Source organism: Medicago sativa, chromosome 7 (genome assembly GCF_051527215.1).
Source record: "Medicago sativa cultivar Bolivia chromosome 7, Bolivia_mono, whole genome shotgun sequence".
Classification (NCBI taxonomy): Eukaryota; Viridiplantae; Streptophyta; class Magnoliopsida; order Fabales; family Fabaceae; genus Medicago; species Medicago sativa.
In genome coordinates, this window is record NC_140755.1 from 57,849,511 (window position 1) to 57,875,963 (window position 26,453).

Genomic DNA, 26,453 nt, shown 5'->3' on the forward strand with positions numbered 1-26,453 from the left:
AAATAGCCCTAATCAATCCCTTGAGTTAGGACCCTCTTCTTAAACTACAGCCCCTAATTCCTTAGGTGGTCTAATAATTCTTGAAGGTTTTACCGAACGTTAACCTATTATCACTAACAAACGATTATCTATTCCTAGACTAACCCTGTTTATTAGAATAATTCAATTAGGTCTAAGTCGAAAGCCATGGTCAGTGGTCATTCGTTCTCACGAAATCAAGTTATATGTGATCAAGATATAAAAAGCATTAAGAACAATTGAATTGAATAAACTAGAATTGAATTCATAAACAAAATAGAGTTTCACAGCAACATGTGTCAATTAGGGTTACAAAGATTCATCTCGGATCTAATCTCTAAGAGATTTCGCTACTCATAATCGAGTTTTCAAATATCATAATCAATGAAATAATTAAAACATACATGAATTGGTAAAAGGTTGAAGAAATCGCCCTTCTAGCCGTCTCCGATGTCTCAAAATCGCACTTTGCTCTCCAAAATCGTAACCCTTGTTCTTCAGAATGAGTGCAGTATTTATAGAAGTCATGGGCCTGACCCGTCAAAATCGCGCCGCGCCTATATATTGGCGTGCCGCGATTTTATTAAAATAGGGAAGATGAATTTTTGCTTCCAAATCGCAGCACGGCTTGAAATTGGCGTGGCGCGATTTGCTTCAAACAGACTTCAATATTTCAGCTTTTTTGCACTCCAGAACAGTATAAATTGCATGAGAACTCTATCAAAATATCACAATAAGTCCTAAAAATTACGTAATGACAGCATGTCATCAATTGGCTTCATGGAAACCCGAAGCAAATAATTGATTGAGATCCTTGGACTGCTTATCTTCTTGGCCACCCCTAACGACCAATAAGGGTTGCTTATCTTGATGGCCACCCCAAGTGACTAATAAGGGTTGCTTATCTTCTAGATCTTTTGAGTTGGCTTCATGGACACCCGAAGCAAATAATTGATTGGGATCCTTGGACTGTTTATCTTGATGGCCACCCCAAGTGACCAATAAGGGTTGCGAGTTGGCTTCATGGACACCTGAAGCAAAGAATTTATTGGGATCCTTGGACTGCTTATCTTCATGGCCACCCCAAGTGACCAATAAGGGTTGCTTATCTTCTAGATATTTTGAGTTTGTTTCATGGAAACCCGAAGCAAATAATTGATTGGGATCCTTGGACTGCTGATCTTCATGACCGCCCCAAGTAACCAATAAGGGTTGCTTATCTTGATGGCCACCCCAATCAAATCGTTTTTGATATTGCAGCTCTGTCTTCAAGTTTCTAGCACTGATGCCTTGGCCATTCTACAAACGATATCATTGTGAATATTAGGGGGGCCAATTAACTAGCCAAATTAATACGTACTAGATGTTTCAATTGCAAGGACTTTTAACTATGAAAAAATAGTGCAATATAAATAGAGAGAAAGTATTTAATTACCATAAAGAAGAAAAGGACTAAAGAGAGAAAGTAAAGTGTTAACGTAGTAGCCATCTTTTGTCAATTTGAAAGGATCTTCACCATTGAGGATGAGTTCCACTTCAAATAAACTAAGCTTTTTATAGCTGCTATTGAGGTTGCATTCATTTTAAAAAAGCACTTTTTTTTTTTAAATATGTTTTTATCCTTATAATTATATCAAGTTTTCATTTAATTACTCTAAAAAAATTCTTAAACTTTTAGACCCTATAAAATTTTCAATCACAATTTTTTGTCCCTATTTTTAAGTTAACTCATGTGTAACCTTTATATTTTTTTAAGAAATTATATAAAAACGTGTAGAATGTTATAAAAATCCCTCCAAAAAAATTAGATTTTTTTAATAAAACATGAATTAAATATAAATTTTAAACCGTCAAAAATGTAAAAATCCATATTTAATTCATGTTTTGTTAAAAAATTTTATTTTTTTAAGAGATTCTTATAATATTATAAATTTTTCTGCAAAATATTATTCAAAAATATGAATTCTACATAAGAGTCTACTTAAAAGGAGGGAAAGTGAATATGGAAAAATTTTGTGGGACTAAACGTTGAAGAAATTTTTTAGTGGGACCAAAATGAAAAGTTGATATATTTATAGGGGCCAAAAATATATTTAACCTTTTTTTTTCTACACAAGAAAGTCGGGAAATAATAGAGCATACTAATAACAACAACTAGACTCCATCTCGTGTGATCCACAGTTTTTTAGAGTTTCATATACAAGTATCAAATTGACTATATTGTTAGAAATCACTCATTAATTGGTAATCAGAAACCAACCACTATCATTTAATAAAATACAACAATCTTTTAAAAATCAGATCAATGATCAACCCAATCAAGGCATTGATCATTCGTTTATTGGTCGAACCATTGAGTCATTGATTGAATTGCATGTCTAAACCAGATAACCCGATTTTTTAAATCGGTTTCTATATTAAAATTTGTATATATATTAAATCAGATTGAATTAAATGACTCAGGTTAGACCACTCTATATTAAAAATAAAAAAATGTTTATGACATGAATTTCATCACAATATAAATTAATACATTTAAAAAAACTACAAATTTAATAGGAGAGTTGATGTCATTGGAAAGGAAAGGTCGGAGTATTTTATTTAGGACCTGACACCAGACACATCATAACTTGCGTGACAGAGGAAAACAGTATTTAAATAATCTGGTGGGAGTAGTTGAGTTGCCACCATTTTACTCCGTCTGTTTCAAAATGAGTGTCGCTCTAGCCGAAAAAATTTGTTTCAAAATGAATGTCGCTTTCAGTTTCCAATGCAAAAATAACTTTTTCTTTTCAATTGTACCCTCCAATTAATACTCTGCACACTACTTCCAAAGTATTACTTTTAAAACTAATCAATAGTTAATAAGGATAATTTGGTAAAATAATCATTCTCTTTCTTTTAATCATTGCATTTCTTAATATGTGTGTAAACATCTAAAATGACACTCATTTTAAAACGGATGGAGTAATAATCTGGTGGGAGTGGTTCGAGACTTGGAGTTACGTTAAATTTGAACATATTTAAATTACAAATACATATACATTTGTCGTTTTTATTAGTCATTTTCCTCATGATGTTTTTAGATAGCAAATTTAGTTCTCAAATGTATTTTGTGTTGGTCAATATAATCAATAAAATTATTTTCTAAAAAAAACAATGAGGTGTGTTTATAATTTTGATACACCGCAAGAAATTTGTCATATACCAACAAACATTTTTAGTGAACGTTAGCTTTAAAAAAATTGTGACGGTAAAAAAAATAAATCGTCGGTATAGATTGCATAGCATTAGCATATACCTACTAAAATTCCTGGCATAGGTAAATCATAACAATTTACCGGTTTTGTAAAACTCAAACACACTCAAGATTCTCACAAATACTGGTCATAAGATGAACGGGGACAGAGCCAGAAAAAAATATTGAAGATAGCAGAAAGAAAAGAAAAAGACGAGCAGTATACATAACTACTAAAGTAAAATTGAGAAGAAAAAAAATATAAGTTATAACTTATAAGCACAAAAAAGATATCAATGGGTTATAAATTGTTGTCCTTTGATATCAATGGGTTATTGCGCAAGCTATTTTAGTCTTTATATGGTTTAAATCAAGCTAGCAGAAAGTTGTATGAGAAAAGTGACATGGTACTAAAAATGGGTGATGGAAATATAGAAAAAACTACCAAAGATTCAGCTTGAGAAGATTATAACCATGGTAAAAAAAGCACCGCGCAAACCGAGAAAAAGAAATACAAGGCCACGATTATAACCATGATAAGTCTTATAACCATGATAAGTCTTATAACTTTGTTTGCTTTATTAACAAGCATTTAACTTCGACAAAGATGTGATTGTGATAAAAAAAAATGGGTTTGGCGAGGGCGAGCGAGCTTATGGTCAATTATGGACTTTGCTCTTTGTTTCTTGTGAAAGTTATCAAAAAGCAGTTTGTCAATATAGCTTCTAGTGAAGCTCAAAGGGATAGAGAATTACCGTTGTGAAATAAAAATTTGAAACCTGCTCACGAGGCTTTTGGCAAGATCCAACCTCGTTTGGAGAAAATTACCGTTGATCTGAAGGCGGTGTAGACTCAACGATCCACATTGGAACAAGAGAAGAACAAGAAGATGAGGAATCTGAAAAAAGAGTTAACTGAGCAGAAAAAAAGGTGATAGAAGTTTCTATATTAAATCATAAAGGGTTATTTTCTTTGAAGGAGAAACAATTTGAGGAGGTGGAGAAGAAGAAATGTGAGTTGGAGTTGGAGTAGACAAAGAAAACAACTTAGATTCATGCCTTAAAACTTGAGAAGGTAGTCGCTTTTCAGATTGCCTTTAACTTGGCCATAAACCAAGTGAATGGTCTATTTCCCAACATTGACACGGCCAGATTAGACGAAGCTGATTCCCATAAGAAAATTGTAGATAGAATAATTGGTTTAATTTTTCTTATTTTGTAATGGCTTATGAGCCCTTACCATCAAATTTTTCCCTTTGATGTTACACTTTATTTGTTTATGTTATCTCTTGACTTTGTCAATCTTGCCTAACGTAAAGTTTCTTCAAAATCTACTTCGAGAAATATCTTGGTTGATCTTTAATATCATCGCTGCGTACACAAAGTGTTGTTCTTAAGAAAAGAAACATGAAATGTTAATTATCATTGTTCACTTTATTTTTTTTTTCGAACCCCGGACCTTGCATATATTATGCATTGTCCATACCAACTGAGCTAAGCTCACGAGGACTTGTTCATGGTTACTTGATAAGGCAATTGGGGTACATCCTATAATTCACGTTCCCTCTTGATCCTGACTTAAAATATTTTAGTACAAGACTATCTTGTCCTCCCTAATGAGATTAATCGCTTTGTTTAATGTTGGCGAGTTATCATGATGATTTTTGCAAGCGTAGGAAATAGTGCAAGTAGTAAAGTTAATCTTGTAAATTTATTTTGAGCAATGCTATTTATCAAGAAAGATTTTATCAAGAAATTGTCCCGAAATTAATGTTAGCCAATAAAATCTCAGTCTGGCCGAAAATCATGGGGTGGTGGGTGTTATGTATTTTTTTTTATGAAACTTTAATAAATAAGATTAAAATCTAAGGGTGGTTATTCTGCCATGTCATTCTTGAATTCATCGAGAAAATCCATTCTTGATATCTAGCATTTTCCATTTATTTTGGAGATTTAATCTCAACATGATAAGGTGAATTCATTGAACTCAATATTACTGCACTCGTAATTCAACCTAATTCCGGGAGATGGTTGTTGACTCAATTATGGGAGTTAATCTCATTATATCCTCTCAACCCAATTATAGGAGGGAAAAATCATATTTCGCTAGAAAAATTGGCATCAAGAATTTTTCAACATACGGTTAGCAAGTTTTAATTCCATGATTTATTTGTTCATTTCCTATTTTTCAGCCACACCTCCTTGAATTGTGGCAAATAGTGCATTGTGATTGGCTGCTAGCTCTTTATTCTTGAAGAATTCTTATAGGAGATGTCTCTCAACCTAATTAGGGTAGATGATTGTCGATCAAATTAGGGGAGTTGATATTTTAATGGAAATAAAAATTAGGGTTAAGTAAGTTTTTCGTTCTTATAAATATATCAAATTTTGATTTTAGTCCCAAAAAAGTAAAATTAGATGTTTTCGTCCGCACAAAATTATGGAATCTTCAAGAATAACATGTAATAAATGGAGGGGCCTCAATAAAAAACTCATGTCCTTGTAAGAGAAAAGAGCATCCACATCATTATTTATTGAAAACATAATTGGGGTACTTTTTTTTTTTTTTTTTTTTTTTTTTTTAAACTGATGAGCCTAACAAGGCATCACCCAAATTCATTGAAAAAAGAGTGGAATACAAAAGTGAGGGGGGACCAAACCAAACCCTCAATACAAATTAAGAGAACCTATAAAAGGGGAGACCTAGCCTGTTCCTGCCAAGGTCAGCTCTAATATTATGAGGAGTAGAAGACCACCATGTAAAACTATCAATAGTTAACCCCATGTTTGCTAACTTGTCAGCACAATGATTTCCTTCTCTATAAATATGAGTGATCATGCAGTTCATTCCATTCATCAAATGCAGACAGTTAAGCCATCTAGTCTTTATCTGCCAAGGAACTATATTGGGTGACTTAACTGCTAAGGTGACTAGTTTTGAGTCACTTTCAATCCATATATGCGTCCATCCTTTCTGAACAGCACAATCAACAGCAAAAATCACTCCCATTAGTTCAGCATAAAAGGAGTTTGCGGTTCCTAAATTAGCTGCAAAACAACCAAGGCTTTGTCCATTGCTGTTCCTGAAAATGCCCCCACATGCTGCCTGACCTGTACCACCAAGAGCTGCTCCGTCGGTGTTGCATTTGATCCAGTTCAATATTGGAGGACTCCAAATAACTTCATTGATTTTTGGTGCAGTTGGATGATGAGTATTTACCTTAAAAGCCTTTAGAACATTAAAGTCTCTTATATCAGGGCCAGTTGCTAATTTGGTAAGATTTCCTGCCATAGAAACATTTGCAATAATTTGAGATATTGAAGCTTTCAGATTTGTCTTATCACCTCTAAATCTAAGGTTGTTCCTGCAAGACCAGATGACGTTGAGAGTATAAACTACTGCAGCAGTTATAGTAAGCTTGCATTGTGGACTCCATCCTCTTTGACAAACATCAAATAAAGATAAAATGGAATTACAATTGATAGAGCATTGCACCATAGATTGAAGGCAATTCCAGATAGAAATTGCGAATTGACAGGTAAGGAACAAGTGATCTGCACTTTCTGCTTCCTTGTTGCACAAGCTGCACATGGATGGAAGGTAACATCCTCTTTTAGATAGGTTATCATCAGTTGGCATCTTTCTATGAATGATTCTCCAGACAGTAAAGGACTTGGATGGAGGAATGGCATTATTCCAAATAAGCTTCGTCCAATGTTTTGTTTGACCAGGCTGAGTGTAAAAAGAGTACGCTGCTTTTAGAGTAAGCTCTCCTGAAGTAGTATTTTTCCAAATTAATTGGTCTTCTTTATGCACAATAGGAATAGTTACTTGCTCAATATGCTGCAAAAGATTAGGATAACAGAGTTGCATTTCCACAGATATATGCCACTGATTATTTTGCAAGTATTCACTCACTGTAGTGGTTAAGTATTGGTGAAAATCAGTATGAATATTGCATAAATCAACTAAAGGAACACCACTCCAGTCATGCAGCCAGAAATTGATATACTTACCATCACCCAATAACCAAGAGGTATTTTCAAGGATGACCTGAACATGAGCTTTAATACCAGTCCATAATGATGAAAAGATATGGTGTTTTATGAATCTGTTACCTCTTTTCACTCTACTTCTCAATAACACTGCCCACTGGCTGTTAGAATGCATCATCTCCCATCCCAATTTCAAATTAGAAGCCTCATTTAACTTAACAAGAGACCTAATGCCAAGCCCCCCCTGGTCAATAGGCTTGCAGATTGTATTCCAGGATACTGTTACTAATTTTTTGCTACTCAAGTCTCCACTCCACAAGAAATTTCTCAAGTATCTTTCTAATTCTTTTAGTAAACTGACTGGCCAAGAGTAAATAGTGATGGAGTAAATGAGCATACCTTGAACCACACTTTTGATTAGCTGCAACCTTCCTGCAAATGAGAGCAGCGATGCTTTCCAAGCTGCCAACTTGATTTTAATCTTGTCTATCACAGGCTGGAAATAAGCTGACTTTGGTCTACCTTTAAAAATGGGCACTCCAAGGTAAAGGAATGGTAAGGTGCCAACATTAAAACCAAGAGATTCAGCTATGTTTTTTAGTCTTGTTTGCGTTATAGATCCACCATATACAGTTGACTTCTGGGGATTGACTAGCTGACCGGAAACCTGTGCATATCTAGCAAAAAAACTGGATAACACTTCAATATTTTGAGATGTCCCTTTGCAAAATAACATTACATCATCAGCGTAAAGAATGTGTGAAGGAATAGCATGCGATCTGTTTCCTTTCATTAGCTTCAGATGGTCTTCCTCCACCAACTTTGAGATTCCTCTACTTAGAACTTCCTCAGCCAAACAGAACAAAAGAGGTGAGAGAGGGTCACCTTGTCTGACCCCTCTAGAACAAGAGAAATATCCTTCACTCTTTCCATTGACAGATATAGATAACTTTGCAGAGCTCAGAATAGTTTGAATCCAATTGCAAAAAATACTGTTAAAACCAAAAGCCTTCAGTACCTTAAGCAGAAAAGTCCAGTCAATTGTATCAAAAGCTTTAGCAATGTCAATTTTGATAGCAAGATTCCCGCCAAAAGACTTGTTGTGTAACATGTTAATGGCTTCAGATGTTAGACAGATACAATCTTTTATCTGCCTACCTTTGATAAATCCTCTTTGCTCTCTAGAAACGATATCTGGCTTTACACCAGAAATTGAAAAACAAAATAAATAGATAAAATGATGTGAGCCTCATTAAAAACTCCATTTATGGAGAAAAGAGTGCTTCACTTATTCCTTGATTTAAACAATGTTACAAAAGCATAGCAAGAAATGTTACAAAATGCTCAACCTAAAAGGATTCTTCCCTCCATTCTGCAATGTACCTATAATTCAAAAAGCATCACAATTAGACAGGAGAGTGAAACAACAAAAATGAAAAGAAAAAAAACTTAAAAGTAATTGCATACAAAAATCAAAATAATACAGCCATAATTATTGTGCAGAAAAATTAAGAAATTAACTTCATCCATGCACGATAAAAAGAGAATAATTCTCAGCTTGCAAAATCAGCATGACTGTCCTGGAATTGGTGTAATAAAAAATGATATCCATTATATATTAATTGACAAATAACTTTATTCTTAAAATCTAGACAATCGAGTATTAAAGATGGTAACAGGATCAGTCAATTTATTCAGCATATCTATAACAAAAATAATCATGCATGCATTACACAATATACTTGAATTAATAAAAGAAGAACTTACTATCAACAAGTTGAAGCCAAACTTTCAACATAATCCTTGCATGAAAACCAACATATTGAATTGGTAATTCTTGTCCTCTCTGCACTATTATTTCTCTTATTATATAGAATTGCTTGGTCTTCTAAGCTGCTTGCCAATATCAATGTATCGCCGTCCTCCGAAAGATGCAATGGCACCAAATAAAATTTCCGAATGTTGTAATTGATTTGAAGACTTTCATAACTAATTTTAAGGAATTGACACCAAGACTCTTGAACTCCGAATTCCACCATGTTCCATATAACAAAATGAGTTTGCTTAAAATCATACGAAAAAGTAAGGAATCCCATCAACACACCAATAGTCGGGTAAACACGAGGCAATTCATCAAAACCTTGAGGCAGGCGCAACTGTGTGTATGTCTCAGCTCCCAAATCAAGTGAAATTATCACATATTTGTCAACTGAATAAAAAGGAAAATCAAAAACCGCCAACCAATTAACAGTGCCACTTAAATACACACCATTTTGCACCCTTTGACCAACGTTGAGAACCTGAAGAGGAATGGCAGGAAAATTTTGTATATTTCTCCAAACATTATCACCGAAATTAAAAACTTTCGACATTGTTATCTTCGTTGTTCTAGTACGAGTATGAAAATTCAACAACACCACCTTATAAGTGGAGGATAAATTATCATAACCAAATGCAAACTTAAAATATCTCCGTTGATGAATCGGATAGCCTAAAAGGCTTACATACCCCAACTTTTCAGATTTTGTTCTTGTGCATGGGTTCCAGAAACGAATACATACATCTTGATACCGAATTGAATAACAGAGAAAGCAGATTAATCCATTGATTGAACCAACAATCTGATGGATAAACAGATCGTTCGATCTGTCGTTGATAAGGTAGTGAGGATCGTTGGTAAGGGTGACCCGACAGTTGTCAAGTAAATCCCGTACTGGGAAGGGTACAACCGTCTTAGTATTGGTAGTGACTAGTGCGAGGTGAGGGTTTTGTGCAAATCGTTGAAAGTGAAATTTCACAAATATAGGACTGGTAATGAGGGAGTTAGAAGACTTACTCAAGCATCTCATTCGCATCACAGATTTGACAGGAAGCAATGAAAACACTCCAAAGATGAGATCGTTAGGGATGAATTTCGGCGATGGTGACGCATTGGGCCGACGCTGCGCCTGAGATGGATGGAGATTCATTGTCAATTGTATGCACTGCTGCCGTTGGAGAGTTGTGGTGTACTGTGCCTGTTACCAGCAGTGTCACCTTTGTCTTTTATGTAACTCTAGCTACTGCAGCATCAAAAGAAATAGATGGTTTACTTTTACAACTTGGCTAGGAGATTATTCAAACTCGTTATTTATAGATTTATTTGGATTTCAAAAAAAATTAAAAAAATATGTACAAAAAAAATAATGGTCAATGTTTATTAAAACAGAAATTTGATGGTCAATATCTTTTTGTGATGGTCAACATTTTTTTTCCATACATCTATCAAAAAAGTTGATAATTTCAAATACTACATGGTTATTATATTAAATGTTTTTAGATTTCTAATGCATTTAAGCAAAAAAAAAAAACAAAAATTTTGGTCAAGGGTATAAAAAAAGGTAAAGGAATCTTGAATAGATGTTTGAAAAAAAAAAAAAGTAAAAGAATAAAAAAATTGGTCAAGACTAAAATTTGGTCAAGATTATTAATGCATATCACAATTAATAAATTATTTATAGTTTGAATACATTAACTACAATATTCAAATGTATATAGACACACTTTCCTAAAAAAAGTGTATTGACATATTTAGAATTTATTGGTGGGATTCACTTATTATTGTTGGAACAAAATGAGTTTAATAATATCGCTTAAGATTTTGATGATAATAAGGTATTAAAAGTTTAACTGGATATGCTAATATTTGTTCAAGTGTGCAAGACCATAAACTAAAATTTATAAGTCTTAAAACAAAGTATTGGTTCTGAAAGAACAAATAAGAGCAAAATAATTTTCTTAGAGAAGCTTAGTTGCAAGTCAGGGTCTGAAAACATCGGAGTCTGAAAACCATCCAGAAGCTAACTGTCAGAGTCTTAAGTTCACCTAAATTCTGAAGTTCATCAGAGTCTAAAGTGATGAATCTGAAGTTAGTTATTTTTGAAGACACAAATATGCAGAAGGAATAGAAGACTGAAGCAACGGATATTTCTGAAGTATTAGAAGGCATTGAATGCATATCCACAAAGAAAGGAAAATAAAGGAAAATAGTACAATTATACAACCACTACTCCAACATTTCCGGCGCATAGTACAAGCTACAGTTGTGTCTCTATTGTTTAATTCCCTATCAAGGAATGGTTTTTGAATTATTCCCTCCTAGGACATTAACCATATCAATCAACAAATCAATGATGATTGATCAGACTTCTATAATGACTATTTTATGTGCTGGCACCTCTACAACGTCTCTCTCATACGTCTATATAAAGGAAGGAAGACTTGAAGATTAGTAGAGACTCTACAACATTTAAACTGTGTCAAAACCCTACTGAAATTGTTGTGCATTGAAGATCAAGAACAACACCCCCACCCGTTTGGATGAAATTGACACTCACTGGAAGAGGTTGAGGTTCAAGTATGAAGGTGATACGAAGGAAGACATCTCTCTGTTACCGGAATGAGATTTGCTTCATGTATTTTCTATAAAAAAGTTATGTTAGGTTCTGCCCAGATTTTTACATTATGCATTAGTATTGAGTAGGTACGAATTATATAATTTGAACCTGTATTTCATGGGTTTCGGATTATATAATCTGAAAAGTTTGCATTTACGCCCCATGCAACGTAAACAAGTACATGTACATGGGGTGTATAGGGATGTTTCAGATTATATAATCTGAAATGAGCTAAAACTTTTCGGATTATATAATCCGAACAGTAGCATGACATATAAGAATGCAATTATTTCATTAGTTTTTAATTAACATTTCGCCTTACAGATATTTTAACACATTTGACGACCAGTTCAAGAACGCTGATTACAACATGAAGTTGCATATCAAAGAACAACAGACAAAAGTTTCACACACAAATTCAATAGGGGCAAGTAGAAAGAGTGTTGGAACAAAATGTGTTTAACATTGCCACCTTAAGTTTGATGATAACAAGGTATTAAAAGTTAAATTGGATATGCTAATATTTGTTCAAGTGTGCATATCCAAAGACTAAAATTTAAAAGTCTTAAAACAAGGTATTGGTTCTAGTAGAAGAATTAAGAGCAAAAGATTTTTCAAGGGAAGCTTTGTTGGAAGTCAGAGTCTGAAGACATTAGACTCTGAAGATCACCAAAAGCAACAGTAAGAGCCTGAATTCACCTAGAGTCTAATGTCATCAAAGTCTGAAGTGAAGAACCTGAAGTCAGTTAAAACGGTTATTTAAAGCATTGTATTCTTAGAAGGCATTGTATTAGAAGGCATAGAAGCCTGGAGAAACGACTATTTCAAGGAATAGAAGCCTGGAGAAACGACTATTTCAGATGAATTAGAAGGCATTGTATTCTTATTCACTGAAGGAGCTAAAAGAAAGGACAATAGTACAATTGTACGACCACTACTCCACTACTATCTATGCATAGTACTGCTACAACTGTGTCTCTGTTGGTTAATTCTCCAAACAAGGAATGGATTTCAAATTATTCATTTCTAGGACATTATAAAAATTAAGCAACAAATCATTGGTGATGCATAAGCTTTGGCAACAACTCTTTGATGTGTTGGAAACTCTACAGCGTCTCTTTCATACCTTTATATAAAGGAATGCAGACTTGAAGATTCACAGAGACTCAAAAACATATAAACTGTGTCAAAACTCTGCTGAAATTGTTGTGCATCAAACACTTAGAATTTCTTAAAAACTTTAATATCTTAGAAATTCTAGAGTCTTAAGAGTCTAATTTGATTGGTTTTGCGAACACCACTGATTGTATATCAAGTGTTTAAACTCAAACATATTTCTTTGTAATTTGTTTGTTTAGAAGTCTCTTACTTTTGTGCTTGATCATAGGAAATCTCTTGCTTGTCTGCTTGAGTATTTGAGGTCTCTTGCTTGTGTGCTTGAGCATTTGTAATCAGATTTGGATTATAGTGAAATCTCCTTGGAAGTGAAAGGAGGACTGGACTACTTCCAGATTGTGGAAGGAACCAATATTTTTTTTGTCTCTCTCTCTCTCTCTCTCTCTCTCTCTCTCTCTCTCTCTCTATCTATCTATCTATCTATCTATTTATCTATCTCTATCTATCTTTAGTTTATCTGCTTCATTATACTCTGAACATTGTTCCAGACTCTGAAATCTACCACATACTCTGGACTTGGTTTAAAAAGTAAGCAGCGGTTACGATTCTTCGAATCCCCCCTATTTATTTGTTGGATTTTAAATTATAGTAATGCCGCGTTTATTTATCATAGGTAAACTATACAAGTGATGAGGAAGTTGGGACGTTACTAGCCTAATTGGTCGTCAAGCTGCACATGTTGATCGTACGGTGATCCTTATGTGTGAGGTCTATACTATATCCGTTGAGTAGGTTTATCCCTCCAATGTTTGGTTGCACATGGTGGTCACACGGTGATCCATACGTGTAGGGTCTTACCACCTCAAAGGTAATTGAAAGCATGGACCTAAATTGGCGTTCCAAGATTTCCAAAGGCATAAAGGCCAATGTTCCTGTAGGTTTACCCATTCATGAATATTAGGACACTCAGAACACACTCTCTCTTGCTCTTAGTAGTTCTACAAATGGGCAGCTCTATCAGCGTTTACCTTACCAAGGGTTTAAGAGAATGGTTCTACTAAGCTACGACTTATTCCTTCAAGCAGACACTTGTTTTCTTAATTATTAACTAGTTACCTCCTAGGTTCAGCTGATTTTACTCAATATTAGTAATGTCACCTCTTAAGTACTTACTACTAGGATCAACTCGCTTTCGGCATCTTTCGCTAGTTATAACTAATTACTTCCTAAACAGATCGATATTAATAGCAAGATATAAATATAAAGAAATAAGCATTAGGGTAGTAATATCAATATTAGGCTCTGTCACAACCTAAATATCTAATCTAGGGTCCATCATTAATCTGATTCATGTGGCCACCAAGGACATTTTGTTCTCAGATGCTCAAGCAAATGATAGAAGGTCAGGAGATGTTCCCTGACATAAACATCTTGTTAGTATAGCAACCTTGGATTAAAAGAAAACAGGTACGAAAAATGCAAACAAAACACATGATCGATAATTGCACGAAATTTAGCCAATTGTGCTTATATGTCTCCAACTGTAGTGCGGTAGCATTACATTTCTATTATTCAAGCTTAGCGTTGATAGATTACAACTTATGTTCAAATACTACGGTCCAAATCGAACGACCTATCCACTTATTAGTAAACTATTGGTTATACCAACGAACTTGAATTTGTGACGGAAACATGAAAATTGAAATTACAAGATACCAACTTTATATGAAATTACTAGGTAAAGGCAGCAGATATTTGTTATAACAATCATGTCACCAAAATTTTCAATGCTGTCATAAAGTCATTACTAAAAACTATGCATGTTCGTATGTCTTAAATTACACCAAACCAGAGTTTTCTTTTTTCACAAATTATATACATTAACAAAGACTCTAGCATTGACCGCAATCGCTTGTTAGAGTCCTTCCTTAGTGTGCTATCTTGCATATATGTCTGTAATACTGGCAGTATTAATGGAACATATACTTTGATTTTCTTCAGGTGACCTTGAATTCAACATATTCTCCATCAGGATGAATGCAGGTTTACTAGGAGGAGGAAGTGATGCAACCTCACTGTTAAGCATAGAAATTACTGTAGCCATATTAGGCCTGTCGGCAGCTGATTCTTGTACACATAACAGTCCTATATGTATGCATCTCGAAATATTCTTATGATGAGTATGGTCATATATTTCTGGATCTATTAAGGATAAAATATTGTCTTCCCTCCATTGTATCCATACCTAAATAAAAAGCAAATATAAGTTTCATATATCAGTAATTTGCATCAGCAAAAGGAAGAAGGAGTGTTATTGAGTAAAAAATTAACTATTATGGCTTACAAATCCTAAAAGAGTCAGAGTCTCATTGTCATAAAAGCTTGAGTTTCTTCTCCCAGTAAGAATCTCTAGTATCAAAACACCAAAGCTAAAAACATCTGATTTCTCTGAAAAAAGTCCTTGCATTGCGTATTCGGGAGACATATAACCACTGCAATGAAATATTAAAATTTATTCACAAAGTATTTTTACTCTTGTATTGGGCAAGGAAAAGCACACTTACTAAGTTCCGACAACCCTAGTAGTATTGGCTTGATCTTCTCTTCCACCAAAGATTCTAGCCATTCCAAAGTCAGAAACTTTTGGATTAAACTCCTCATCTAACAAGATGTTATTTGCCTTCAAATCTCTGTGTATAATTCTGAGTCGGGAATCTCTGTGAAGATACAACAATCCTCGAGCTATTCCTTCTATAATGTTATACCTTGTCCTCCAATCTAGTAGTTTGTTTTTCGATAGATCTATAAAAATAAAAGTGGTATAAAGTTAATAATATTTTTTAGCATAATATTAAAATATGAAGTGTAGTAATCAAAATCATTCAATTAGCATGCCATAAAAACACACCAAAAGATAAACGTTAAAGTATGGAATTGTATATGAGAATATGCCAAAGCGTGCTTCGAAAAACTAACCGAAGATAAATGCATCCAGACTTTTGTTTGGCATGTACTCATACATCAACATCTTTTCATCACCGTCAATACAGCAGCCAAGAAGTCTTACAAGATTACGGTGTTGAAGCTTACAAAGGACCACTACTTCATTCATGAATTCTTCTAGCCCTTGTCCAGATGCTCTAGAAAGTCTTTTAACTGCTATTTCTCGACCATCTTGCAGTTTCCCCTGAAAGATAATAATAAGTGACAACAACTATAGACAATGGTTTCAGAAATTGTTGTATTCACAGTACCTTGTACACGGGACCGAAACCACCCTGTCCAAGTTTATTGGACAAGTGGAAATTGTTTGTGGCAGTTGCAAGCTTTCCAAAATCAAATAGTAATAGCTCTTGTAGTCTAACTTCAGATAATCCTCCAAACACATCGTCACTATTATTTTCATCTGATATCCCGCCTTTATTAAATAGTTGAAAATCATTCTTGTTCTTTTTCCTTGTTGATTTGATAGAGCACCACAGTTTAGCTGGAGTAAAAAACATTTTGAATTTAGCTCAGGTTAAAATAATATATCCACAGTTGAATATAGAAAGATAGTATATTACTTGATCTGTTTGAAGTCCTTCTGCACATGATATATAAACAAATGGAAATTATGAGAGTTCCTGTTATCACTGAAGTTGTAATAATGACTGCTTTGTTTCCCCCTCTATCTGTATAAAGGGAAATGTAAATTTTAAAACATAACAAAATCAATCAAAACTTAAAAGATAAATTAAAGTCAATAAACAACGTTTGAAATGATTTAACAACAACAATTATTTCATACAGCCAATCGTTAGCATCGTTAGAGTACGCAGTGCAAGAGCAATTCTCCAAGCATAACCTTCTGCATATGTCCGGTGTCACAACTATTCCACTTGCAAAATCAGGAACTTTAACCATCTTCAATTTCAAAAACCCATCTTCCTTTGTACTTTTTGTTTCACATTTCAAAGGTGTTCTCCTAACACACCCACCTGTCCAGTTGTTTCTATTCCATTCATGTATGCTCCTAGGTTCAAATCCTTTCAAACAGCTGCATATTGGTGTGTTCAATGAACTACAGCTAGCAAATGCCCCACATGTACCATAAAGATCACATTCTGATTTTCGGCTAGTCCATGCAACTTGTACTTCTTTCTCCTCGTCATTCCAAGATGTTTCTTCTAATTTTCCTTGTGAATTAAGCTTATAGATCAAAAAAACCTCCTCATTTGGGATAGTAAAATATATATTGATATTCCCTTCTCCATCATCTCCACCTTGGAAACCGTTAAAATATGCAACTGTCATAGTATCTATCCCTGTAAAGACCCCACCATTCCAAGGGCCGCTACGCCAGTATGGTTGAGTTTCATTCCAAATAAACACTTCAAGTATATTATTGCGTTCAACGCTACTAGAAGAGAAACTCCCAACAGATGGATCAGAAGGACTTTTCCATGATCTTAGTTTTGATTTCTCACCTGTCCGTTTGTTGATAGAAAGTTTCATACCATGCAGTAATGAATCAGAAGGTTGCTGAATACTCTGCCATAAGGTGTTTCCACTACAAGAAAATCCTATATTTCCTACAAAATTACCTAGGACACGTTTACCGAGGAATTACCGACGAAATTTTCGTAGGAACGCATCTGTCAGTCAAAGAGGGTCCCATATACACAGAAAAGCGGTGCGTGGCGGCTTGTGAATGGCTGGATTTACCTAGGAAATATTTTGTAGGAAAGCAGCGGACCCACATGAAGAATAACATTTAAAAAATGGTACGTGGCAACTTGTGAATGGCTGGATTTACCTAGGAAATATTTTGTAGGAAAGCGGCTGACCCACAAGGACAATAACGTTTAAAAAATTGTACGTGGCAACTTGTGAATGGTGGATTTACCGAGGAAATGTTTCGTAGGAAAGCAACGGACCCACATGCAAAATAACGTTTAAAAAGTGTACGTCTCTTGAAGAGATCTGTTGTTGTTACCGTTGGCAACATGTGTATATATATGTGCTTCTGCATTCTACCTCACAGTACCAATTCCAACTATTTTCCTTACCATTTTCTTCACTTAATTCTCAATCAAATTTTCTTAATATCACTCAAATTTTATTCTTCATTATTTACACTATTTTTCATCATTTTACTATCATTGTTGAAGTTTCTAGCACAGGTTATTATTGTTATTTTTTATAATTGATTTCAATTTTATGTGTTTGAATCTATATATTTTTAATGTAGTTATTAAAATAAGTTACATTTTTTTTTTTATAGTTTTGTTGGTTCCGATCGATTTTGAGGTTGGTGGTGTTGTTCGTTGCTGTTGATTTTGCTGGCTCCAATTAATTCATCGACTCATTATGAGGTTGGTATATTTCTAACTTAGTTTAAATAATTGCTACAATGGTATGATATTAGTAATAAATATTAGTTATTAGAAAAATAGTTAGTAAAATTATATTGTAAATAAAAATGTTATTGGGCTTTTTGTATAAAAAAAATGTTAGTTGGATTAACTTCATCAAAAAAATATTTAGTGGGATTAAATTTAAATTTCAACTTATTAGTGTTTCTTTCAAAACAAAAAAAACTTATTAGTGTTAGAGAGTATAATAAAAAAGGTGTTATCTTGTAGAAAAACTTGTAGTTTAATTAGTTAAAATAGTTATTAGAAAAATAGAAAAATAAATATTAGTTCTTAGAAATAAATATTAGTTATTACAAAAATAGTTAGTAAAATTCTATTGTAATAAAATTATATTATTAATTTAGTTATTAAAATATGTTGCATTATTTTTTGTAGTCGGATTAACTTCATCAAAAAAATATTTAGTGGGATTAAATTAAATTTCAAATTAGTGTTTCTTTAAAAAAAAAAACTTATTAGTGTTAGAGAGTATAATAAAAAAGTGTTATCATGTAGAAAAACTTGTAGTTTAATTAGTTAAGATAGTTATTAGAAAAATAGTTAGTAAAATTCTATTGTAATAAAATTATATTATTTATATATTGTTAATTTAGTTATTAAAATATGTTGCATTATTTTTTGTAGTTTCCTTCCTTTGGATCCATTTTGAGGTTGGTGTTGTTGCTGGCTGGTTGTTGCTTTTTTTTTTTTTGCATCCACTTGTTCATTGGCTTGTTATTTGAGGTTAGTATCTTTTATTTATTTAAAATTAACTCAATGGATTAGTAATAAAAATATTAGTTATTAGAAACATAGTTAGTAAAATTACATTGTAGTAAATATGTTATTTAGATAAAATTTGTTTTACTTAAAAAAAAAATGTAGTTAGTAAAAATGTTACCGTAGTTCTTAAAAAAAAAGGTTAAGTTAGTAAAGAAATATGTATAATAAAGTTTGTTAGAAAAATAATGTAAATTAGTGAAAAAATTATGAAGTTAATTAATATGACATATGTGAATTATTTTGTGGGAATTAGTTTTGGTGTCCGCGCTTAACATTTATTTGTGGTTCGTAAGTTGTATATGCGCGCAATTTATTTCATACAAATTTTAGAAAATGTGATATAGATTACAAAATGTTATATATTTTAGTCATAAAATATAAAATATTATATAATTTTTATGCGATACCATGTTTATTTTGTACAAATTTCTAAATATTTAGGTGATTAGAAAAAAATTGTTATTTATATTAGAAAAATATTTACGTATAAAAAATGGAACTAATTTGAGTCAACTGCAATGACGCGAAAAATGGACCAACATATTTTCCATCGTAGTTGGATGTACGATAGAAAATATCCTGGGAAAAGGAAACTTAAGGCGGCTTTTGTGGATGGAGTTCGTGATTTTGTTGCTTACGCCATGGCGCAAGATGCCTTTCAATTGGAGGGAGGGATAAGATGTCTGTGTGTTAAATGTACGTGTAGGTTGATTCGGAGCCCAAAAGATGTTCTAAACCATTTAAAGGACCTTGGGTTTATGGAGAATTATTATGTGTGGATTTATCACGGTGAACAAGAGCCGACAAATAATACCGAGTCTGATGTTAATATGCACGCTTCAAGCAGTGATGCGCGTATGGAGTTTGAAAACTTTGGCGTGATGGAAGATATGGTCGGTGATGCTCTTGGGGTGAACCTGTCTTACAACGAGGGTGGTGAAGAGGAGACAATCCCGAATGAGAAAGCGTTGAAGTTTTACAAGATGATGCAAGAAGTAAACAAGCTGTTGTTTGAAGGATCGTCTGATTCTAAGTTATCCATGAGTGTGAGGCTTTTAGCTGCCGCGTCAGATTGGAGTGTAGCCGAAGAAGGCTCAGAGTGTTATACAAATATCATGAGGGACGCAACTCCTGTAAAGGACAATTTGCCCTTGAGTTATTATGAGACTCAAAAGTTGGTGGAGAAGTTGGGATTGGAAGTTAAAACTATTGATTGTTGCGTTAATGGGTGCATGTTATTTTACGACAACGAATTTGGTAAAAATGATGAGGCGTTGGTGGCGTGTAAATTTTGCAATGCACCGAGGTATGAAGTATGTGATGATGCCGGTTCTCAGAAGAAGAAACAAGTCTCAGTCAATTCAATGTTTTATCTGCCAATAATACCAAGATTGCAGAGATTATTTGCATCAACTCACACGGCCGATAAAATGACGTGGCATTATTACAATAAAACTAATTCAGGTGTGATGCGACATCCTTGTGACGGAGTGGCATGGAAGCACTTTGATCAAGTACATCAAGATTTTGCAGAAGATCCACGTAATGTGAGGCTTGGATTATGCTCTGATGGATTTATTCCGTATATCCAAGCATCAGCAACGCCTTATACTTGTTGGCCAATTCTTCTTACCCCGTATAATCTTCCTCCTGAGATGTGCATGTCAAAGCCTTATTTGTTTTTGAGTTGTATTGTACCAGGACCTACGAGCCCCTTAGATGGTATAGATGTGTATCTACAACCCTTAATTGATGATTTGAATAGATTGTGGAACGGTGTATCGACATATGATATTGCAAGGAAGAAGAATTTTAGAATGAGGGCAGCTTTGATGTGGACTATTAACGACTTTCCTGCATATGGAATGTTGTCTGGATGGTCGACTCATGGCAGATTAGCTTGTCCACATTGCATGGAACGCACAAAGGCCATATGGTTGCATCACGGAAGAAAGCATTCGTGGTTTGACTGTCATCGTCCGTTTTTACCAGCGACACATGAATTTCGTAAGAAGAGGAATTTGTTTACTAAAGGAAAAACAGAAAAAGGTGGTCCGCCTCCTAGGACAACATCAGAGGAAGTATACCGTAGAGTCAATGAACTAGGACTTTTAAAATTCACAGATGTTGGCAAAAGAGTCAGACACCCAGAATACGGTGAAAAACATCATTGGACAAAAAGAAGTATCTTCTGGGATCTCCCTTACTGGAAAGATAATTTACTAAGACATAATCTTGATGTGATGCACATTGAAAAGAACTTTTGTGACAATATAATTCACACGGTGATGAATGTCTCTAGTAAAACAAAAGATAATGAGAAGGCTAGAATGGACTTGCCATTGCATTGTAACAGACCAGAAATGGAGCTGCAACTTCTTCCAAATGGAAAATATCTAAAACCCAAGGCTATTTATAGTCTTACTGCTGATGAAGCAAAATCTGTTTGTCAATGGTTGAAAGAATTGAGGATGCCAGATGGATATTGTTCTAACTTGTCGAGGTGTGTCGACGTCAACTCAGGAAGACTGCATAGAATGAAAAGTCATGATTCCCACGTTTTCCTGGAACGCTTACTACCAATTGCGTTTAGTTCATTGCCAAACAATGTTCTAAAACCATTGGCTGAAATTAGCCAATTTTTTAAAGACTTGTGTGCTTCAACCTTGAGGATGGATGAACTTGTTAAAATGGATCAAAATATGCCTATCACTCTTTGTAAATTGGAGCAAGTTTTCCCCCCGGGTTTCTTTGATTCTATGGAACATCTTCCTGTGCATATCGCATACGAAGCTTGGCTCGGTGGACCTGTCCAATATAGGTGGATGTATCCTTTTGAAAGTTTCATGGGTTATGCAAAGCGAATGGTGAGAAATAAAGCAAGGGTTGAGGGATCAATAGTTGCAGCTTACGTCCGTCGGGAAACAAACTATTTCATCTCTCATTACTTCAACCCGTTGATTTTGACCCCAAGAAATACACGAAATGAAGTTATTGTTGAAAGTGAAGGGTTTCAGTCTGCCTTATCAGTTTTTCGTCACCAAGGACGTCCTTGTCATCCAGGAAAATATTATTAGATGAACGACGCAGAGTTGCAGTCAGTGACAATTCATGTGATGATTAATTGCAGCGAAGTTGGACCATACATTGAGATATTTCAAGGATTAAATATCGGTAACATATATACAAGTTTTCAAGGATGGTTTAAGCATCAATTGTTAAATTCTCATCCGACTACACAAATATATCATTTGAGAGGATTAGCCGAAGGTCCGGGAAGAAAAGTCAAATAATGGGACACTTACTTTGTCAATGGGTTTAAATTTCATACTCAATCGCGGTCAGTGGGCAAAAAAACAATTAACAGTGGTGTTTACGTCAAAGGAATCAGTGATGGAGGTGAAGATGACTTCTACGGTTTGATCAAACACATATTTGAAGTAACTTACCTATATGTAGATGAACCTAACAAAGTTGTATTGTTTTATTGTGACTGGTTTGACCCTGCAAATGGGATGAAAATTCATCCAAAGCATAAAACTGTCGATGTACGAATGAACAGGATGTATAATGCATTTGACCCTTTCATTTTGGCAAGTAAAGTTAGTCAAGTGTATTATGTACCCTATCCTTCTCATCACCGGCGCAAACGTGGATGGTGTGCTGCTATCAAGTGTAAACCAAGAGGTCAATTTGAGACAGAAGTTCCAGATAAAGAAATACCTTACCAAGATGATGAAATATCACATGTTCCAGATGTGATTGAAGTCGATCCTGTTACAAATTTGGTTGACAGAGATGTTGACGGTCAGCAACTTGATGCTGATATGTTAGCTCAAATGTTACTTATTGACACTGATAGTGGGGAGGAGTCAAGCAACTCTAGAGACAATGGGGAAGATGCAAATAACCCTGACAACAATGTGGATGATTTTTATTATGATGATGATGAATAACCCTTGATAAAACACATGATTCCTTTAATGTTATTATTTTATCATAATAATAAAATATTTATGTTCAACGTAATGATTTTATCATCTTAGTTATATATATTTAACTTCTTATATCATTTATCTATCTATCTATCTAATATATTAAAAAAATTAAATTATATTTTATAAAGAAATTAAATTATTTATAAGATATTGTAGAAAGTAAAATTATATCCCGTCAATTTCACTCTCCCTCCAGGATTTTCACACTCCCCCTCTTTTCCAGATTCCAATTTCACTCTCCCTCCAAACCTCCAAAACACTTAATCCCTCAATCTCACTTTCCCCCCAAATCAAAAACCTAAGTCTCCATACACTCCAAAACCTAATCGATTTTCCTCTTCGTCACCGTTCCTCTCCTTCTATCCTCTTCTTCATCGTTCCTCTTCTTCACCGTTCCTCTTCTTCTTTCACTGTTACTCTTCCGTGGCTGACCTAATCGAAGCAATCGAACTGTTCCTCTTCTTCACCGTTCCTCATTCCTTCACTCAATCGATTTTGCTTCAAATCTCCTTTCCCAGCTCAAGGTACACTCTAACCCTAATTTTTTTCTTACCCTAATGTTGTTTTTTTATTTGATTTTTGATATAATTAGTTAATTTGTAACCTAAGCTGTTCCTGTTCGTCCTTGCTGGTGGCAGCTTGTTCGGTGCAGCAATCTATTTCAACAATCTATTGAAACCCTGAGGGCTAGAAAAGATATCAAAGAGCTTCTTAGGACTAAGTTCTCTCATCCTCTTACGGTAATTAATTTCCTGCTGCCTTTTTGAATGAATGAAATATATTTTCGACCAAAAAAAAAGCTTTTTATTTACATTTTTTGTGGCATAACTGCATTGTTTGTCTTGGTTTACTCTTTTATAAGGATTAGAACCATATTTTGTCGATTTTACAAGGATTATTACATGGATATTATTCATCGGAGGAATGAAACAATGAGATTTGATTCAGTGGAGGATGCTAGTCTCTCAGATTAGTGTAAACCAATGTTTGAGTCCAACAAAAGAAAGATGTATGACTTTAATGTCAGACCATACCTCAAATAAAATAGCTTTGTATTCATCTCTAAGTACCAATTCAAATATTCAATGATTCTGAAAATTTACTATGTATGAGATGCAACCTAATTCACTTAACATTTTCAAAAGGAAAAATCTCTACAGTTGTGTTTAGATGTAACCTTTTGTTATTGATATCATATCATATAATATCTCTCGTCTTTAGTATCTTTCATCCTTTTGACTTTGCTATCATCTACTAAGCTGAAATGAAAACCACTATGCCACTGTCCATTTCATCATTCTCACATTCCATTTTTTTTTCTCTTAACTAAATTTTCATGGGTTCACATCTAGCTTTGGAGCACAATTTGCAACAGCTGCTGCAACAGTGAGGAAAATATTGTCCTGACCAATTATGTTGGCCAAATTCGATGTGTAAAGTTTGTCTGTCACTGCTGAACCAGGATTTGCAAGAACAAGCTGCTCAAACAAGTAACGCACTCATGGTAAGAATTAACATATTAACTTGTCCTATCATATAGTATCATAATTTATATCATATAGTGTATAAATGAACCAAGATTCTTCATATACATATATGGTAAATCTTAGCAGACATGATTAATTTTGTTACCTGAACACTTCTTTTTTCAAGACTTCTATGTAATTCTTCAAAGGCATGAATGCCACTCGTATCGATGTCAGTAACGGCTGAACATATAATCACAATTTGTTAGTCTAAAACAAATTACTCAAGAAGTATGAGAGGCTAAAACAAATTAAGGACAAAAATAAATATATACTAACATGACATTTCAACTATCAAAAATTGAATTCTTGTATATTGCAGCATGTCATTTACTGTTTTCTTTGTCTGTCTGGAATAATTTATAGGAGTAATTTTGTTTGAATGCAAAAATGAGACAAGCATATTCACTTATATAGATAGCAATGTCTTTTATAAATTTTTAAATACTCTATCAAATGAATGTGATCAAGAAACCGCTGAGAAATTCACTATTTCAAATGAGTATGAAGTAATGTTTTTGTGTCCGATAGTGAAGAAGCCATAACTGTGTTTGCAATTACAAGTTCTGACTCAATTATTATTTATTCAACATTGGCTTGTTTTGATTCTTTTACTATGTTTTGTTTTGTTTTGTTTTGTTTTACAACTTTTATATCATTTTCGTTATACACAGAACTGAAGTAGGAACTAAGCTTTTAACTCATTGTTGTTTGCATCTATATTAAGACTATACATTTGAATGAGACAAAACTGAAGTAGGAACTATGCTTAAGCTTTTATCTAACTGTTATTTTGGCTTGGTCAAATCTGATATAGTTCTCTATGATTAAATCATTTATTTTGCAGTTTGTATCAAAATGGATTAAGTTTTAGTTGTAGGCCTGCAACTTTGTTTTCCTTAAATTTAAGTGTTGGTTACTCTAAAACTATGATGTTATATAGCAGCTAGCATTTGTAGAGTCTTAGTCAATCACATCCATCATTGTTGAGTCTCAGATGCATGTTTAATTGTGGAATGATTATTGTAGCTTTTGCTGGTGCATTTTTTTGTACGACATGCATGTTTCTTATTTTAACAAAATTTGTATTTTTTTTTTTTGTAAAATTTGGTCTTAAAATCTGGATTTTTTTAAAACCAAATCATATCCATTTAATCTGGATTAAGTTAAAAAATTGATACCGAACCGTTTTTGTTAAAATAATTGATTTTTTGCTTTTCTTTTAATAGTACACAAGAGAAGAGCTTCCATGGAGTACGTAGATATACCTGAGGATGCCAACGAGCGTATGAATATATCGAAGTAGCTTAATCAAAGACTGTAAGAGCCGAGGCTTGTTAACAATCCATTGCTGATATTTGGTGCTGCCACTGAATGGTAGTTTATGTTATTTCTTGTGTGTGTATTCCTTTTTATTTAGTTGAGTGGTAATGAAATCGCGGCCGAAGAAGTTGTGACAGTAAGACATCATGAAACAATTTGAAGTCTTGAGTACATTGATATAAGGTGCAAATATATACAATTGATTTACAGTTCAAATTGGACAGAATTGATGTCACCTATGCATTACCATTTAGGGTCACCTGATTGAGTTATGTTTATTGTATAGAATTCTTTTACGCACACCTGCACACTACTTCCACTCTAATTTTACTTGGTCATCCTTAAGCAAACACAGAGTCAGATGCACATAAACTGGTTTGGTGCATAACAATGAAGGTATTAGTTAATCATTATGCCTAGCTTAGGCTCCCCTTATTTGAAGTAATGTTAATAAGTAATGCTAATAATTACAAATAATATACAATGATATTTCTAGAGTCATTTTAGGAAAACAGACTCCAAAAGATCAGCACCTAATAACAACAAAAGATCAGCACCTAATAACAACATGATCGTTGACTACTATACAAGCTTAATGAGAATTCAATGCTCCTTATGCTA

The 26,453-nt window shown here is 33.9% G+C and overlaps 5 protein-coding genes across 5 annotated transcripts; 1 reads left to right on the plus strand and 4 right to left on the minus strand.

Moving 5' to 3' along the window:
- Positions 1-257: 257 nt before the first annotated feature.
- On the minus strand, positions 258-1,544 carry LOC146907103 (uncharacterized). Its single transcript, XM_085726439.1, has 2 exons — positions 1,454-1,544; positions 258-1,317 (listed from the first exon to the last, which is right to left on the minus strand). Exons 1-2 carry the CDS (start codon positions 1,505-1,507, stop codon positions 787-789), a joined length of 585 nt encoding a protein of 194 aa, XP_085582565.1. The 5' UTR covers positions 1,508-1,544; the 3' UTR covers positions 258-786.
- A 6,544-nt stretch (positions 1,545-8,088) lies between these two features.
- LOC146907104 (F-box/kelch-repeat protein At3g23880-like) lies at positions 8,089-10,220 on the minus strand. Its single transcript, XM_085727924.1, has one exon. The coding sequence runs from the start codon at positions 10,218-10,220 to the stop codon at positions 9,021-9,023; it is 1,200 nt and encodes a 399-aa protein (XP_085584050.1). The 3' UTR covers positions 8,089-9,020.
- A 4,117-nt stretch (positions 10,221-14,337) lies between these two features.
- On the minus strand, positions 14,338-17,354 carry LOC146907105 (G-type lectin S-receptor-like serine/threonine-protein kinase At1g11300). Its single transcript, XM_085727034.1, has 6 exons — positions 16,370-17,354; positions 16,058-16,290; positions 15,780-15,990; positions 15,368-15,605; positions 15,148-15,295; positions 14,338-15,048 (listed from the first exon to the last, which is right to left on the minus strand). Exons 1-6 carry the CDS (start codon positions 16,395-16,397, stop codon positions 14,740-14,742), a joined length of 1,167 nt encoding a protein of 388 aa, XP_085583160.1. The 5' UTR covers positions 16,398-17,354; the 3' UTR covers positions 14,338-14,739.
- On the minus strand, positions 16,521-17,300 carry LOC146907106 (G-type lectin S-receptor-like serine/threonine-protein kinase At1g11330). Its single transcript, XM_085729031.1, has one exon. It carries the CDS (start codon positions 17,298-17,300, stop codon positions 16,521-16,523), a length of 780 nt encoding a protein of 259 aa, XP_085585157.1.
- Positions 17,355-19,515: 2,161 nt separating the features above from the next.
- LOC146907107 (uncharacterized) lies at positions 19,516-25,872 on the plus strand. The gene is made up of 4 exons (XM_085725883.1): positions 19,516-23,507; positions 23,622-23,723; positions 24,336-24,487; positions 25,739-25,872. Exon 1 carries the CDS (start codon positions 19,516-19,518, stop codon positions 22,060-22,062), a length of 2,547 nt encoding a protein of 848 aa, XP_085582009.1. The 3' UTR covers positions 22,063-23,507; positions 23,622-23,723; positions 24,336-24,487; positions 25,739-25,872.
- The last annotated feature ends 581 nt before the right edge of the window (positions 25,873-26,453 follow it).

What these genes read in the sequence shown, in the direction of transcription:
- LOC146907106 (XM_085729031.1), bottom strand. Translation starts at nt 17,300, where the DNA reads ATGAAACTTTCTATCAACAAACGGACAGGTGAGAAATCAAAACTAAGA.
- LOC146907103 (XM_085726439.1), bottom strand. Translation starts at nt 1,507, where the DNA reads ATGGCTACTACGTTAACACTTTACTTTCTCTCTTTAGTCCTTTTCTTC. An exon ending in TAGTCCTTTTCTTCTTTATG is followed by an intron (nt 1,318 to 1,453) that starts GTAATTAAATAC and finishes TATCGTTTGTAG; the next exon opens with AATGGCCAAGGCATCAGTGC.
- LOC146907107 (XM_085725883.1), top strand. Translation starts at nt 19,516, where the DNA reads ATGGACCAACATATTTTCCATCGTAGTTGGATGTACGATAGAAAATAT.
- LOC146907104 (XM_085727924.1), bottom strand. Translation starts at nt 10,220, where the DNA reads ATGAATCTCCATCCATCTCAGGCGCAGCGTCGGCCCAATGCGTCACCA.
- LOC146907105 (XM_085727034.1), bottom strand. Translation starts at nt 16,397, where the DNA reads ATGTGCAGAAGGACTTCAAACAGATCAA. An exon ending in GTTTCGGTCCCGTGTACAAG is followed by an intron (nt 15,991 to 16,057) that starts GTACTGTGAATA and finishes ATTATCTTTCAG; the next exon opens with GGGAAACTGCAAGATGGTCG. An exon ending in TCTGGATGCATTTATCTTCG is followed by an intron (nt 15,606 to 15,779) that starts GTTAGTTTTTCG and finishes TTATTTTTATAG; the next exon opens with ATCTATCGAAAAACAAACTA.